The sequence below is a fragment of the Morone saxatilis genome, unplaced genomic scaffold (assembly GCF_004916995.1).
Source record: "Morone saxatilis isolate NCDOM2014 unplaced genomic scaffold, NCSU_SB_2.0 Contig11, whole genome shotgun sequence".
NCBI lineage: Eukaryota > Metazoa > Chordata > Actinopteri > Moronidae > Morone > Morone saxatilis.
Genome location: NW_023339663.1, coordinates 12,726,138 through 12,743,241, shown reverse-complemented (window position 1 = coordinate 12,743,241; position 17,104 = coordinate 12,726,138). Strand labels below are relative to the sequence as shown.

Below are 17,104 nucleotides of genomic sequence, written 5' to 3'. Positions count from 1 at the left end.
TCTCTATCCACTTTGCTGCTGTTTTCATTGTGGGACTATCTTATCTTATCTTCTCTTCACTGGATGTACCTCAGCTGAAACAAACCTACACACCTGAACACATGACTGCACAACATCCCATGAAGATGAACAGTGTCTACTCAAGTGACTGTACCTGAGGCTCACAAAAAAAAAAAACCATGGACCGTTTTATTTTCATTGAGTACAAAAAACATTTGCGGTCAGTTCACTCCAGAAATGAAAAGGTGCACTTCAACTCCACCGACAACTTTACACCTTCACCCCTGTGCTGCTTTAACGGATGCACCTGCTGCGATTAAAAACAAGAAAACTACAAACTCACTTCGTCGTTTTGATTCAGGTCGCTGTACAGATCTATGCGAGCCTTGTTGGAGGAACCGGGTCCGGCTGCCCGTCCTGCAGCAGCCATCCCGCGGGCCTGAGGTGATCCGGCTGCTTGGACTGCGACTGGCGCTACTGTCTTGCTTTCAGTGTAGCACCCTCACTTTGCTAAAGGATCAGCGCATTACGACAACAAGTGCACCGCCAGTGTTCAAGATGTGTTGTTATTGTGAAGCCTTGTGTCTACCGGTAGCCAACGTCAACCAACGTTCCGCCACGAAACCGCAGATGATGCTACCGTGGCTAAAACAAACAATAACATATGATGCCAAACCGATAATACGACCAGCGGACATATGGCAAGAAATAATACTTTAATGGACACTTTGAAAACACATGCACCGCCTCTCATGTACGAGTGCATATGCAAATAGTTTCGCCTCAGCTAATGCTAAGATTGCTAGTACGTGATCATTGAGCTAAATCCGTCCGGACTATTTCACCGGTTAGCAACAACAAACAACATTGGTTCCTATGGGCAAGCCCCTTCACACTCTGACGTGAGGGACACGCTTTTGATTGTGACACTAATTATATAAAATAACTGAAAATACGCCAGTTAAGTAATACTCCTTCACTACACCACACCGACGAACTAACACTGGCCAATTATGTTTTCCTGCAGCTAAACATCGCCGTTACCGTAGCAATATGGCGTCGTGTGTGCGCTGTTTCCGGTCCCCCCTCGTTAGTCTCCCGTGTGCTGCTGTGACGCGCAGCCAGCTTGTGTAATGTGACTGTTTTCTGTCTGACATTCAGTCTCCACAAACACGGCGAAGAAGCAGTTCGTCTAGAAGTCTCTCGACGTCTCAAGAAAGAGGGTCAAAATGCTGTCCTCTGTCCTTGCGAAAAGAGTGAGTTACCTTGTGAACGTTGCATTTATTTGTACCCTTTTGTTGGTTGAAGTTTGAATGCTACAGTCGTCGGAATGAGCTCGTCGAGGAGGACTAGACTAGACGAGATATAAACACATGATTTAGTGTCATCTAATAATTTGATGTAACAACCTTGTATTAATGTTCTAAAGTGCCAGTGTGAATCCTGTCTTTCAGTGCTGTAGCATTGACGTTATTAGCCGTGATGCAGGAAGCGTGTCCTGCTAGAGGACAGTTGTACAATCCAGGAGTAAACAGTTGTACAACAGCGCAGTGTGACATTATGTAATTAACCCTCTGCGTCCCTGTCTGTTTTTGACTGTGTCGGTGTATTGATATCAAACTAAAAACACAACTTTATCTATTGGAAAGTACTTTGAGCTAAATTAATACCAAAATATCTAAATTGCTGGATGAATAAATATACAAACTAATATATAGAAATTGTTTTAAAAAAAAACCCTAATTACTATTGTAAGCCTCCAGCTTTATAAAAAATATAATATTGACCTCTCATATTGTCTACATAAAGCCCTATTAAGACATGGTCATTTTACATGTTTATCTAATGTCTGAATAACGCTTCATAAAAAGTCCTGATCTTCCACAAAATAAAGTTGGATATTTAGATGTAGATCAGGGTCAGCAACAACACTGCCTTTTTCAACAGATTTTGAGCAGATTGCACATTGAATTGTTTGACTCAGCACGTGTACTGGATAATAAAATACAACACACGACACTAGTATTTGTTGTAATGTGTGTTTTTTGCCTGTCAGCTGGTGACGGGGGTGTGTCAGGCAGCATGGAGACCAGCAGTCACAGGGCTGGTATCATCACGTGGTTACCGTGGCGATGCGCCAGAGGACACCAGAGGGGACCTCATTGAGATCCCTCTGCCCCCTTGGGAGGAGAAGCCCGGCGAGCCCACTGACATCAAGAGGCGCCGCCTGCTGTATGAGAGTCGCAAGAGGGGCATGTTGGAGAACTGCATTTTGCTCAGGTTGTTAAACTCTACTGTTTTTATCTTTCTGTCTTATATCATGTAGGAAGTAAACAGTAGAAAGACTGGAAATGGTTCCACAGCTACAGAGATTAAGATTATTAGAGATTGGTGTAAAAAAGATTTTAGAGTATGGAGGTATTTAGATTTTTGTGAGCCACTGGATTAATTAAACAAATATAGAATATCGGGACATTCACAACCACTAAAACCAGAAATAGGCAGTAATGCAACGTGAAGGAGCCCGAAGAAGAATAAGTTCCCAGTGTGCAACCCATTCACCAGCTGCTCAGGTAATTACCAGAAACTGTGACTTTCCATTTGGAGAAAAGACTCAAATCAATTCTCCATCTCTCTTGCAGCCTTTTTGCAAAGCAGTACCTGAACACAATGAGTGAGAAGCAGCTGCGGCAGTATGACAGACTGATTAATGAACCAAGCAATGACTGGGACATCTACTACTGGGCAACAGGTGAGAACATGGTTATTTTACTGTTCAGTACAGTAGACATAATACATTAAAACAAATAATAAGTGAGCTGGCAGCAGATAGACATAATTTGAAGGATATTTGGATATACTTTAGATTCTTACTGCGAAACGTTTTAAATATTTAATGACACCAAAACATTTCAGCTTTGCAATATTAATGTTTATACAAATTGCAAATAACAAATGCCTGGTTTGACTTGCTGTTTTATGTTAATGGAAACAAAGGAAGCAGACATTCTCATTTTAAATTCAGTCTGCAACACAACACAATGTGGAAAACTCCAATGGGTATAAATGTCTTTTTTTTTAAACTGGCCATCATTCATGGCTACTGATGCTGAAATAATGTAATCCCAGCTCTGCTTACAAATTAACTTCAATTCTGTTGCTGTTTTTTTATTACCGTTCTTTTTGGGACTTCACCTTGGGAGCTCATTCACTGTCCCAGTATAACTTTATTTATTTTATTCTTCTAATTTCCTCTCAATTTGATTCAATTACTTGTCTGTTTTGTTACACATAAGAGCCGAGAAACAGAATCAGCACATCAATTTGGAAGCAACGCTCTGCAAAAAAAACAAATTAAAGCTGTTGCGGACAGTTTCCTTTTTTTTTTTTTTTCTTGTCCTTGAAGGACCATAGTTTTCCCATTTCTACAATATGAAAGAATATATCTCACCTTTTCAGTTTCATGTTCTCAGCTAGTGCTGAAATAGACCAACAGTGATGTCAGAAGGGCTTCCCTCTGTGTCCATATCTGAAATCTCACCTCGCTTTCCCCCCTCCAATTAATATTTTAAAGAGGCTGAGTTGTAATCTGTAAAGAATTAAGTATGTTCCTCTTATTTTCTTACAGAAGCTTATCCCACCCCTGACGTTTACCAAGGAGAGGTCATGGATCTGCTGAAGGAGTTCACAAAGAATCGCAACCATGAACAGAGATTGGATGCGCCCAGCTTGGAGTACCTGGAAAAGGAAAACCAATGAGGTCCATGGCCCATGAGACCTTCTCAGAGACTCATTTTAGGTGGGGAACTGGGTGTAAAATCAGTGACACTGTACCAAAAGAAGTCAGCTGTGTTTCTCCTGTCATACACAGCAGAGTGTACAGAATATTGTACAGTGCAAAATATTCACTTTACTATCTAGTACTATACACCTGTCCATTAAATATTCTCACCATGAAAGCCTCGATCCAACATTTCCTCTGCTAACTCCAGTCAGTCATTATAGGTAGAAGAAGGTTTCTGGATGGTGAAGGAAGTTTGTGGATCGGGCAAATATCGATGCAGCGCAATATTGGGAAGGTGTTCTGAATATTTTACATGATTTGAATTGTACATTTTTGATTTAAGACTGTACGATTTAGGACTGCTCAATCTGTGAGATGCATACTGAACAAGTCAGCCTTGATGGATACAAGGTTATGATCTGTGTCTTTACTAGAAAATTAAACAGGAACACATTGACTCATTCAAAAGCATAGCTTGTCTAATGATTGAATGATTTCACTGTGCCTATCACATTAGTCATTATGGGTTATTTAATAAATGTTGATGCTCTACTGTTATTTGCTGATTATGTCAGTTGCATAACTGTCACATACTGGAGGTGGCCATAATTGATACTATGAACAGTGTTTGTTACTTGATGATTATGTTGCCTGCAGTATCAGCACACGAACACCAGATGGAAGCAGATCACCTTTTTTCTGTGACTGTCAAATTGAAGCTCCTGCTGATCTCAGTATCCCTGAGGCAAATGGGTCACCTGTCAACCACATATCTTTCACATACCTTATTTTTCATGCAAGATACAATCTGGACACATTATTCCATAGCTTCCACACATGCTGATAACCTTGAACAGTGAGCTACAGATGATGGAAGCAAAAATCACCTTCCTGTTACTACATTACTGCATTTAAGGTCATGAGACAAAGGCAAGGATGAGTGAAATTGTCTGCCAAGCTGAGTTTTAAATTAAAGAAAAATAGCTTTGCTTAAACCGAACAAGGTCATAATTCTCTGGATCATTGTGTGTTGACTATGGGGAAAATATCTTGTCTGTCTGTGTGTCATATCGGTTCAGTGGAACCTTGTACTGAGAGCAGGAGGGAAATGCCCTCTGGCCACGAGATGTGCATAGAATCTCAAAACAGATGACAAGCCGTACGCCCATAGAATTATAATGTACAGATGATCCACTGCCTAGGTGTTACACAAACAAGGCAATCTTACAGATAAGTGACAAAGGTTGATGTGTATTTTATTTCTCATTACTTCACAGCGGAGATATGTTGAGTAAGAGTCCCAGCCTCCAATTTTTGTGTCCTCAGCTTGTCCTAAAATAGACCGAGGTGATGTCAGAAGGGTTCCCCTCTGTGTGTTCTCTGCTCTTCTGCCATCTGTCTCTCCACTCCATCTATATTGTAATCAGCTGTGAGCAGTAACAAAGAACATTTACAATTTTCATTTTCTGCAACTTTCTGCTTCGACTACATTTTAGCAGGAAATCTATTTTTTTAACTTTTTTTTCTAGTTTAGAATTAATTTGAACATTTTGCATTTAAACAAAAAAGATACACTTACAAAGTACAGTGCATTGTTCAACATTAAACTAGTTGTTCCCAACATTTTTATATTGTGACCAAATAAGCAGTCCAGTTAGTGCCCCTTGTCACATTTCAGAGGTCTATGAGTTGATGAGTAGTTGTTGAGATGAAGAGGTAAAATTATCAAATATTTTACAAAAAGAGCAACCATAGGGGGAATGTCCAAAAGATGAATACATTTCATGCATTTATTTCCTTTCCCATTCATCATCTCATGACCCCACAGACTTGTCTTGTGACCCTTTGGAGGGGCTTGAGACATTGGACTAAACTACCTAATATATAAAGTAGTTAGAACTAGCTCCACCTCTACCAGCTACAGCAGTAAAAGGCTGTTTACACATTGATGCATTCATTTTAACTATCAATAGATATATAAATAATACATATCATTCGCAGGGTTCATTTATCTTGCAAATGAATACTTTTACATTTGATTAGTTAAGTACATATTGCTGCAAATACGTCTGTATTTCTATTTTTATTTATGGACTTTTGATGGAGTCGTTTTACATTGTTGTATTGGTACTTACTTTTACTAACACTAAAGGATGATCTAAATACTTCTTCCACCACTGGTCTTAAAGCATAAAGTAAACCAGGAATTTAAAAAGTTTGAATCAATAGTCACATAATTGTGCCTGTGTAGATGTCCTGCACTACACCCTACAATTAATTTGACAGTAGTTAAATGTGAACCTTGCTGGCTGTCACAATTTCCTGCCTTGAAGAAAGAAAAAAATGCCACTTGTGGATCCCACGTGCATAGGGAGAAACATTCACATCTTCATTGCTCTGAGGCTTGTTTAGAGTATGTATTCATCAGTTGCCCACGCACACCCACAGTGCCTATCTGTAGCCCAGCGCTCCTGTCATCCTCCACTGCTGCTTCCTGTGTCGTGACAGCTCTCTGTTTTATCCTCAGCCCTGCCGTCACCCTCTGCTCCCCTGGAATTTCAATCTCATGTTCTCTTGTTTCCTCTTTCCACGACCACCACCAGCACCCCAGCCTTCATCTTGTCTTCCCATGTCTGCTGGAGAGTCGTGAGCAGAGGAGCGCAAAGGAAAACTGCTCTCACTGGTAAGACATACTTCTGGCTGGTTTAACTTTGAGGATCTTAGACAAGTTGGTAAATTAAAACACCCTTTCTCAACATTACATACAGCCAGAGTTTTTCTCTTAGATGTTATCTTCTGTCAGATGCAGTGAAATGTAGTGTGTAGGAGGCAGAGCAGGCAATTTTCTTAGTTCTAGAGATCTTCACCAATTCTCAAGATCTGTGTTAATTACCCTTAAAATCTTGGCCCTCTTTCTGCATGAGCTGGAAGAGAGAGCAAAATAAAGTGTGGATGTATTTCAAGCAGTGGCTGGAATAATTGTGGCTTCATCAGTTGGTCCATGTATTTGCAATTAAGTTTCTACAAAAAAAAAGAAGAAAACTGAGATAACTGGGATTGACAGTGAGTTAGCAGCAAATCTCTGTGAAATTTGTTTCTTAGATGAAAGCTGCACTTAGCGTCTCTAATTTACACTCATGGTTTTAGATAGTATTCTTGTGTTGTAAGTTGACTTACGTCCATCCTTCCTCGTGCAGTGATGGAAGGTAACTAAATACAATTACTTATGTCTAATTTTACTTTACTTGAGTATTTTCATGTTATGCCTCTTAACTTCTGCTCCTCTACATCTCAGAGGGAAATATTTTTACTCTGCTAGATTTATTTGAGAGCTGTAGTTATCAGTTATTTTTCAGGTTAGGACTTTACATAATGGTTTGGTGGTTGGGGACCACTGGACTAAAATACAGTATATAGAGTAATTAAAATCATATATGATGTGTTTTTTGCAGTACTGCTTTATACTTACTACATTTTGTGGAATTACTTCTGTACTTTTACTTAAGTAGGTTTTTGAATTCAGGACTTTGACTTGCATCGGAGTATTCTTATATTGATGTATAGTACTTTTACTTAAGTAAAGGATCTTCTTCCACATATGCTTTCATGTAGAACCGACTACACTGTATAAACCTTTTTGTAATACATTCATGACCAAAAGAAATTATAAAAAACAAGCCTCTGAAAAATTCATAACAATACCAGAAGTATCTTTGTTTTATATACACATTTATATTTTTATATACACTGTACAGATTTCAAAAAAATAAATGGTTGATATTTAACATTGTGCACCCGACGGATGTGTAACTACAAAGAGAAAAGGGAGTGAAAAGAGGGGGCTGAGTGATACCAAGGACAGACAGACAACCCCAGTAAATACTGATGATTTTTTTTTTCATACAGGACACTTCACAATCATTTGTACAGTATATAAATTAAAATGCTGCTGGTTAACCTCTCTTTGTCTCAAGCAGTCCCCCAAGAGAATGCCCTAAATCAGAAATGCAAGCTTGTCCAAGTCCAGTTTATTCTATTTGGCCAGTGAAGAGTGTAGACACACAAGATTTCTTAAAACTAAAATATACCAAACCCTGACTGTTATATAATAGTTAACTTGCATTGATTAAGGTGACTTTCACTAAGCCTTTGGAATGTAATGCTTTGTCAGCAGGACTCAACATAATGCCTTGTTTAACACACCGGGCCATCAAGACAGACACATGACTGTGTTCCTGGTTATTTTAGGATGCTCCGATGCTCTGCTCTGACCTGAGACGTAGCTAACAGTGATGCAAAGAGGTGATGATTATCTCCTATCTCACCTTTTTTTTTTCCTCCCCCCTCCCTGACACTTGGAGAGGGAGCACATATGGTGAAGAGCAAGGCGTGGCAGGGTTTATAAGGCACACACAGAACACTTTGTGCCAGAAAGCATGTGTGCACGACGGGGGTGTTTTGGGGGAACGTCAGCTCTGATGTTAAGGTGCCACCCTTCATTTTTTTGGTCTTGGTGAATCAGATCGGACCAGATAAGAAGGACAGATAGGACAAAATGTTGGTAGCTGCTTCTGTCTGAACCAAAAATATGTTGTCTGGCGGTCAAAGAGAACAGGTTTTATCTAGGTTTGTTGTAAAGCTTGGTTGTGACATTTTTCCTTTGACCTTCACTCTCTGCTCATGTATAACAGATTTGCCTCCACCCAATCCAAACGTCCTTTAAACCACACATGAGGAAAATAACCTTGCTATGAGGAGAGGTTTGTTCCAGCATCGTCGTCAACAAGTGCAGTGATTCTTAAAGAAGTGACAACTTTAAAAAAACATATTTCTTTGTACATCTGGATTGTTTCATACAGAATAAAAACGGTAAACAATGTTGTTCTGTATTAAACTGGCAAAATAGAACTCAGTGCAGATATATACACACACAGAGGGACTCACAGTAAGTACAATCACACAACCTAAAGTTCGAATATTGACACTCACCCACAGTGCAAACACACACACACACAGCCAGTAGACAAAAACGAACAGTGGAATGTAAAAAGAGTTTTCCCCCAGATATTATTACTCTCATTTGTTTCCATTCATCCAATCAGCACATGTCTATATGGGACTTGGGGAGGTCACATGCAGGCAGTGAAGCAAACAACTGGAAGACTGACTTGTACCTTTTTCAAAACCCCCCAAAATAACATAAAAACCTAGTCTAATATTGCCCTTGGACTCATAATACTCAGTAAAAATCAAAAAAATAAAAGCTTTGTAGGGTTCTGTAATGCCTTTTTCTAGGTTTAATGCACAGATTAATGCCGCTGATAGACACAGAGGGTGACATGGGTGACATAAAAAGTGCATTTTGATTCAGATTAACTGATTTATTTCTCATCTGATTTCTTAACATATTACATACATTATACATATGTAACCCTAACAAAGTCATTTACTGGCTGCATTCATAGTCACTTCACCCAAATCACAAAATGTGAATGTAGTTTGACAGAAAAAAAAAATTCAAGGTCTACTTTCTAGCTTTTTCCTACTGAATGCATCCCAGGATCTTCCTCAGTGGGTGGAGTGTTCAGTTTGATCCAAGATCTCATGGTGGAAAAACCACGTTCAGTTCCTGGCTTGCACAAGTTGCGTCCAGTGATGTTTGTTTGGTGTTCCCCAAGGTGTGGCAGCTTTTGGCCCCATCACTGATGCTTTTGGCTTAGAGCGTGCTGATGTAATTCCACTGTGTGCAAGTTTACCATGTGATCTTCAACTGAGTCCATCTGCTGAAGAAAACTGTGAAATGTGGTTGAAAACACGTAAAAAGCTAACATTGGGAATATTTTTTTTGTCATCAAAACAAAAACAATGTTTTGCCTACTTACACTTTGTGGTATGGGTGTTTGTGGTTTGGGTGGATTGACCCTTTAACCTTAGTGACCTCCCCACGTCTTCAGCTAACAACACCACAAATATTAACAATACCTTGTTTTTACCATCATTATCAAGGGCTTTGCTGTTTCAGCAATATCTTAAATTAGCTGTGCAAGTCCAAAATACTCCCTCATTCACACACACAGACACACACACACATACACACATCCATTAACCCACACTTCCACACTTATGGAAGCTGGCTTTTTGCTTATTTTCTGTGTCTGGAAGAGCAGGTTGATTCTCTAAATTCTTTTGAAAACCAAAAATAAAACACAACATTAATCACTTTACTCTTTTTTTTCTGTCCATCAGGATTTCTTTTCCAAGAAAATAGGATCATATATATATATTTTTTTTTACACTTGCCCTATTGGACCAGCGTTAAATGTTCATGTTCATATCCTTTTTTTTTGTTGAAGAACTTCATTTGGGGTTACAGCACATCACCCACAGCACACACAGACAACGAAGAGTTCCAGCCAAGGGAGAATTATTACAGTGGTGCCAGAGAGAGAGTGAAAAGTGAAAAAGATCAAACATGAGTTGAGCGACGGAGTCCAATTCCAGTCTAATTCCATTTTAAATACAGCCCATCACTCTTCCAGTGCCTGTGTCGGTTTTCCTGATTTTTCAGGCATTTTAAGGGTATTGAGGAATAGTGACAGTAACGGAAGAGGACTTGAAGAAAGAGGCGAGGAGCAAAGTGGAAGATTCCTCACTACAACACCAGATGTAGTTGGTAAATGGGTTGCACAGGTCAGCGCAATTCACACTCAGATGCATGTTTGAACACAGCCCATCTTGCCACCACAGAGGATGGTTGGAATATCAGTTTGATCCATTTTTGGTTGGTAGTTTGTATTCATGGGTGGCAAGAAGTACTGCTCCGATGTTAAACACATGGAATGTTTGACAAGGTGGAGGAAAGACTGAGGAGTATCTTGGAAAAAAAACATCTCATAGAAAGAGGGCACAAGGAAGGAGTGAGGAAAGACATCAAAGACATTTTTAAGTTCAGACAAAGAGAGAGGGGGTCAGGTGGGAATCAGAACTTGACAAGGGTGAAATTTAAGGATGGTGTCACGTGGACTAAGAGCAGAAGATATCAAAGAGGCCTGAGAACAAAGAGATGACACACATTATCTGCAGCCCAAGACTGCAGTTAGGGGGTAGGGGATATGTGCTGAGAGCAGGGGCTGAGAGGCTGATGCTGAATTCTGAGGGGAAAAACACTGTTGGTTCCTCAGGCCTTGAGAGCATGCCACTGGGACACAGCAGTGCGAGGACGACCCATCATGTCTTTCCAGTGTTTTACCTCTGCAGGGCCACTCTTCCATGAAAGATAAATCTGTGAGAAAGAGAGAGCCAATGTAACACATGTAATGTCACACAGATATTGATGTTGTTTGTAAAGAGCCTTCCCCCAAAAAACCTTACTGTGAGTTAAGTCTATCCCTGCTTTCACCACTAAGCTGCCACTCTAATTGGAATTTAACTCAAATCCAGGGCAGAAAAGGAGCCATTAGAGGAAGAGATTTCACTCACTGAAATACTCTGAGAAAGGCTAATGCTGACACTAATGACAATCAAACACTGAGTCTTTAAGTAATTCTCATGTAGAAAGAAACTCCTGATCTGTAATTGTCACAGGGAATACTGTGTTTCATTGTGCTCTGACCAGTTTCAAGTTATTTATGAGTGTGGTATAATAGGCAACATATTATAACTGCTGTGTGTAGGCAGATAATATATATTATCTAGGATGCAGCACCTGCAATTACAGTAGATGTGCATGAATGACAGAGAGCATAATAGCTCATTCATGCAGTGCACAGCTCAAAGATTATTCTTACAGTGTCTGAAGGAACAAGGATTTGATTTGAGCTTTGTGGTCTTTCCAGCATTTTAGACAGACATTTATAAATTGTGTAAGTGAGCTTTACTCTTCAGTATACTTATAGAGAAGTGGGTATTGGGAATTGGGACTGATGTGGTTGGAGCTGAGTTATATGAATCAGTAATGGGATAAATTAATGTGGATGAAATAATGGAATAGCAGAAAGTAAGGCAATGGTTTATTTTACGGGTCTGTAAATTCCTAATAATTTTAGGAAGTTTCCTGAAAAGAAAAAATGAATTTGCCAACAATTATAGCTGAAGCAGAGACAGTGTTTAATTGGTACACTCCCAATTAATTAATTTCAATAAATTGTTGAGCTAGCGTAGCCCGTACTCTTTCAGTCAGTGCACACAAAGTCAGCTGAACATGCAAAAATGTGACCTTGTCTACATGAACCACACAGTTCAACATATATGATAGTTTAAGTTTCCAAAAATAAATAAATAATGAAGGCATATTTATTTGTGCTTAAAATTGAACAGTTGTTTTAAAGAAATTCTTAAATTAAAAACTATCTAACTGATCATAACTAACCAAACTCTAATAACTCAAATAGTTCTCAGAACTTGTGCCTATGTCCCAAATTTGCACCAAATTACATTGTGAGAAATAATTTGGAAATAACAGACCCTTAAACTAACTAATCAGTTTAATTAACTCAGTCCACATGTATGTGTGTTACATGCAGTAATGCAACAACTGAAATATTAGATACTTGAACAATTTGGACTAGCCAATCGTCTCTGGGGGCAATAGATGTGTTTTTCTTCGAGAGAATTCACAACTGAATCATAACTGAAATTTTCAGGCAACAAATGGACAATAACACAATATGCCCTATACATCAAAATCATAAAGGATATTCCAGTTGCAGTTGGGGGAATTTGGACACACGTTCCACGTTCATTTAGTGATAATATGAAATGTACATTAAGGGGATACACATAAGAGGATATACTTGGGTTGGCCTGCATGCCACTGGTGTCTAAATACAAACAACTGGTTCACACTCAAAATTAAGTGTTTTCAAATCTTCTCATTTGTTTTATTTATTAATTTACAATGCAGAAGATTGGTCTGCGTGTTCCAGCAGGGGTCAGTAGAGACTGGCTCAGTGATCGGCTGCTTATGGTCTGTCACAGAGTCCGACAAACACAAAGAAAGAGAAGAAGAAGAAGGGAAGAAGAGAGAAGGAGATACCTTTCCAATGACATCATTGCGACTGAGTCTGTCCTTGTCCATGACAGTGATAATTATGGTGGTCTCCCTCAGCACGTGGGCAGGCACGTCAAAGGGGAAGGACTCGTTGAAAACAGGGTTCAGACAGCGCTTCATTACCACCGTCTTCTTCTTCTCCACACGCTTGTCCTTGTGCATCAACCACACTTTTACATAGGGGTCTGAGGAGAGGAAAATGCACTCGTTTACCATCACTGAATGCAATGTTAGTTTCGCTGCCATCATTTCGTGGTGGTGAACAAAAAACAAAATTTTCTCATTATCATTTTGAAGCAGCAATAATGTAGAAGTACAACAGAACAATAAAAGGACAAGTGAGATGAAGGAGCATCTATACCAGAAGTGCCTCCAATGTCCATGGCTTTGAGGTTGCGGGCTTTGATGATGCTCACAGTGATGGTGTTGGCTGTGGGGTTGTAGCACAGAGACACCAGCAGATCCCCTCGACTCCCCTAGAGAAATCATACACAGCAACAGCGGGATTGTTTACTTTTTTATCCCCTTTTAACATTATTCTCCCTTCTGTTGCTTACTGTGTATTTCTGTTTCTTCCTGTGGCTGCCTGTGTTCTCTCCGTCAACCTGTCAGCCTCTCCATACTCCCTTCTATCTCTTCTCCCACCAGCACGCTGCCATATCTCCCCCGGGAGCATCACGGCAGCCAGGAATGACATCACCGTTACATTCTGTCCCATCTTCTCTTTCCCCTCCTCCCTCTCCCTCTTCTTTCCTCTACCCCCCCTTTTCCATCTTACTCACGCTGCCATCGCTGCATGGTTTCAGCTCCTTCCAGAAAGTCTGCATGTTGGCCAGGTCCAGTTTGTTGAGGGGGATGGACACCTCTCCTATGGGGTCATTCCTGCTGAAGCGGTCGTAGTCGAGAACCTGCAGGTATAGAGTCCTCTGGACCACCTTCTCATAGGGGAATCCTGAGAAAGAAATTGACACAACAAAGTCTTGATAAGTCACAGTTATGCACAGATCCAAAGAAACAGCTTAAGAGTGCCTGCATGTGCTGTGAACTTTGTTAAAGGCATAAGGAAAGCCTCCTCCATCGAACCTTCAAACAGGAAGGTCTCGTTCCAGTGGGGGTTTAGATTCTTCCTCTTGACTTTGGTCTCCAGTTTGTGCTTCTTGTCGGGCAGCAGGTAGAGTTTGACAAACGGATCAGAGGTGCCGGAAAAGTCCTTAGCAGGCAAATCCTGACCCTTGAGAATTTTGACAGTGAGGGTGGAGTCCTGAAAACTGTATCCAACACTGAACTGAATGCGACCCAGTTTCTCACACACTGGACCCTCATGATCATCTTCCTCCGAACCTGGAGACAACTAAGAGATACGGGAGGAAGAGGAGATAAAGGTTATTTTTTTATTCAACATTAGGTGGTGATATGTTTTAGCTACATTGTAATGAAGGCAGTTTTTATTGGTTTATTACTGGTCCATCACTCTCTTCATAAGATATGCACACCAGGAGCACCTATATCCTTGGAGGAGAAAATGATTTATTGTAACATTATAAGCTAAGACCAAATCACATTTCACGATTATTATTTTATCATTAATTATACCCGGAGGTAAAAACTTAATTACAAGTTTATTGATGGGTGTAGTTTGTGGTGCTGTTGAGCTATATTGTATTATACTAAGAGGTGTTTGTATTATTTAGTCTATCTTCACTGACACAGCTAAATGAGGTGTACACATTTTTAAAAACAGCTCTCAGTTAGCACAATAGAATCCACATCAGCATCAGACCACTAGGTCAAACTCCATATTCATACCATATTCACAGCATGTTCACACTCAGACAAAACACTTCCAAAAGAGCTGACACAAAAAAGGAATCTTAGGCTCCAGCCCATGGGGGGCACTAATTCTGCACTTCAACATTAAAAACACAGCTTTTAACGGGCAAGCTAGCATAATGTTATGCCACATGTCTGCTGTGCAATAAAGGCAGAAAGCGTCCATGGCGGAGTGGCGATGAGAGGCAGATCATCTGCTGGTAGACAGACTCTGACTGACGGTGACGTGGCCTGGAGGGACGGGGACAAATCCAGTTTGAAAAGTCCTATCTGATTGTTGGAGGAGCTAGAGGCATTACTCAAGGAGCAGTTCCAGAAATGTAATATCCAATTCCATATTCTCCCACATATTTCTGATGGTGCTCCTCAGTCTCATTCTCCATGCTGAATATGATCACTTTCATTATGCAGTCCTCCACCCAACAGCTGGCCTAAATTGCTTTCCCATTTTCCCTATTTTCTGCATTGGGCGCTCTCTCTCTCTCTTTTTTTTTTTCCAGAGTCCTCCCTTCTCATTCAATTCTTACATTTTGTTCTCTAATTTCTTTTTCTGAAACCAAAACAACCCAGGTGCAGATGCAAATTCTGTTGGAGCACAAAATATGGCCAGGATACAGCTGGTTATATTCTATATTTTTTGTTACTGAAAAAGACTAAAACCAACAATAAACTGTTTCCACTAGCAAGTATTTTATGTCTAGCTAAAGCCAGATACAGCTTATTCCTCTGTGCCATTGACTTCTATTGTAAAATAAATTTAAAAAACGCAACAATTAGCCACATGTTGCACTGGCTGACATGCTCCTTCAATAAAATAAATCTGTAGTTTATTTTTAATCAATCACACACTGCCTTTTTTTTTCATGGGATTTGTTGACAGTAACAAAAGCTAAAATATCCTCTGCCTTATCTATTAAACAAATAAAGAACATATAAACTCTGCAAATGTGTGGATGTGTGATGACAGAGGCAAACTCACACCACACTATCCATGGCTCTGGGAACGTCACAAAAAATGAAAGCAGTGTCAGAGTACATCCTGAAGAACCACACCAACAGGACCCCCATTGAAACGGTTGGATGTATATATACTCTAATGTTCAGTGCCAACCTTCTCAATCTTTTTTTCTCAATATAATCTATGGAATAAAGTCTGCCATTGCCTTTCCTACAGCAGCACAAGTGGTTCAAAAGTGCTAGATGGGTATTTTCAGCATGAAAGGAGGGTTGTGTAATATATAGACGCCTTTGGCAAAACTGCCCAGAATGAGTATTATCATTAAGCACCACCACTGTGAATTCCTTAGACACACCATGAGACCCACATAATTACACACTGCTCATACCCACTGCCATATTCTCGCAGCACCCACAGCACTGCGTGTTCTTTCACAGCTAATTACCGATCCTCGCTGAATAAGGCGCACATCCCCTCCCCTCCCAGTGTCTCACTTCAGGGTGATGATTACTGTATGTTTCAGTTAGCTCGGATATGGCAATAACTAACTCCGATACTCTACAGGTGGCTGAGCTGAGCTGAGTGGAATGAAGACAGTACTTTTTCAGTGATGACAGATAGAGGAGGAAACACTTCTTTTCTGCCTTCTCCAGAACAAACACAATGTATATTATTCAAAGTAGGTGGTAGACAAATAAATGTAAACATCTCATACAAAGTGGTTTTAAGGGATAATTCTGGTTTTATCACAACTTTGGTCTCCTTTTTGCCATCATTTCGATCTTTATTCTGAAAAAAAAAAAACTTTCACCGAAGTAACTGCTGTAAATGGTATATGGACTGTACTTGTATAGTGCCGACCACTCAAAGCGCTTTTACACTACATGCCACATACTGAATTTGGGGTATCCGTATCAGCTCAAGGACACTTAGACTTGCAGCAGGAGGAGTCAGACCAACCTTCTGATTAGTGGACGACCCACTCTACCACCTGAGCTACACCCAACCCCTACTATGATCTGGCAGGCAAGGTAAATTAAATTAAGTCTGTACACATATAACGGATGGCTAATCTGGGGGTTGAGTGCTTGTGTTTCTTGCCCTAATGGACTTCTTTTTAGCAGCGCTGCCATGTTTTCTGATCTCAGCCATTAATTTCATAATTAAATTGATATTATTACTGCTAGAAGTCATGGCCAAAACTACAAAAAAATGACCCAAGTGGAATCAGAACATTGAACTAACTTGATCTCAATCACAAATGCTGCTATAAATGTGGGTCATTTTAGCTACAGCATATATCAGTATTTGTCATCTATAAATCAACACTTGCGATCAACAATTTGATGTCCACTCAGGGTTCATTCACTTGCTTGATCTTTTGACCAAGTCACAAACCTTTCTTCAGCTGATTTTACAGTTCATTCAGAGACATGTCAAGGTGTTGAGAAAATGATATACATGGAGCGAAGCCTGTGAGCTA

The 17,104-nt window shown here is 40.0% G+C and overlaps 3 protein-coding genes across 3 annotated transcripts in view; 1 reads left to right on the top strand and 2 right to left on the bottom strand.

The window, feature by feature from the left end:
* Positions 1 to 937, bottom strand: part of LOC118320773 (cleavage and polyadenylation specificity factor subunit 7-like) — a 5,624-nt gene extending 4,687 nt beyond the window's left edge. The window contains exon 1 of the mRNA XM_035651858.1: positions 344 to 937. Within this exon, the coding sequence (XP_035507751.1) occupies positions 344 to 430 (87 nt within the window). The 5' untranslated portion in view covers positions 431 to 937. The remainder of the gene's footprint in view (positions 1 to 343) is intronic.
* Positions 938 to 1,092: 155 nt separating this feature from the next.
* On the top strand, positions 1,093 to 4,342 carry sdhaf2 (succinate dehydrogenase complex assembly factor 2). Its single transcript, XM_035651859.1, has 4 exons — positions 1,093 to 1,256; positions 2,057 to 2,280; positions 2,643 to 2,752; positions 3,629 to 4,342. Exons 1-4 carry the CDS (start codon positions 1,230 to 1,232, stop codon positions 3,757 to 3,759), a joined length of 492 nt encoding a protein of 163 aa, XP_035507752.1. The 5' UTR covers positions 1,093 to 1,229; the 3' UTR covers positions 3,760 to 4,342.
* Positions 4,343 to 7,523: 3,181 nt separating this feature from the next.
* The window catches only part of syt7b (synaptotagmin VIIb), a 54,878-nt gene continuing 45,297 nt past the window's right edge, over positions 7,524 to 17,104 (bottom strand). Inside the window, exons 9-13 of the mRNA XM_035652034.1 lie at positions 13,917 to 14,184; positions 13,616 to 13,785; positions 13,195 to 13,309; positions 12,819 to 13,018; positions 7,524 to 11,066 (exon numbers count right to left, since the gene is read on the bottom strand). Of these exons, the coding sequence (XP_035507927.1) occupies positions 10,962 to 11,066; positions 12,819 to 13,018; positions 13,195 to 13,309; positions 13,616 to 13,785; positions 13,917 to 14,184 (858 nt within the window). The 3' untranslated portion in view covers positions 7,524 to 10,961. The remainder of the gene's footprint in view (positions 11,067 to 12,818; positions 13,019 to 13,194; positions 13,310 to 13,615; positions 13,786 to 13,916; positions 14,185 to 17,104) is intronic.

Coding starts and splice junctions, on each gene's coding strand:
- sdhaf2 (XM_035651859.1), top strand. CDS start 1,230: ATGCTGTCCTCTGTCCTTGCGAAAAGA. Junction 1,257..2,056: donor CCTCTGTCCTTGCGAAAAGA/GTGAGTTACCTT, acceptor TTTGCCTGTCAG/CTGGTGACGGGGGTGTGTCA. Junction 2,281..2,642: donor GAGAACTGCATTTTGCTCAG/GTTGTTAAACTC, acceptor TCTCTCTTGCAG/CCTTTTTGCAAAGCAGTACC.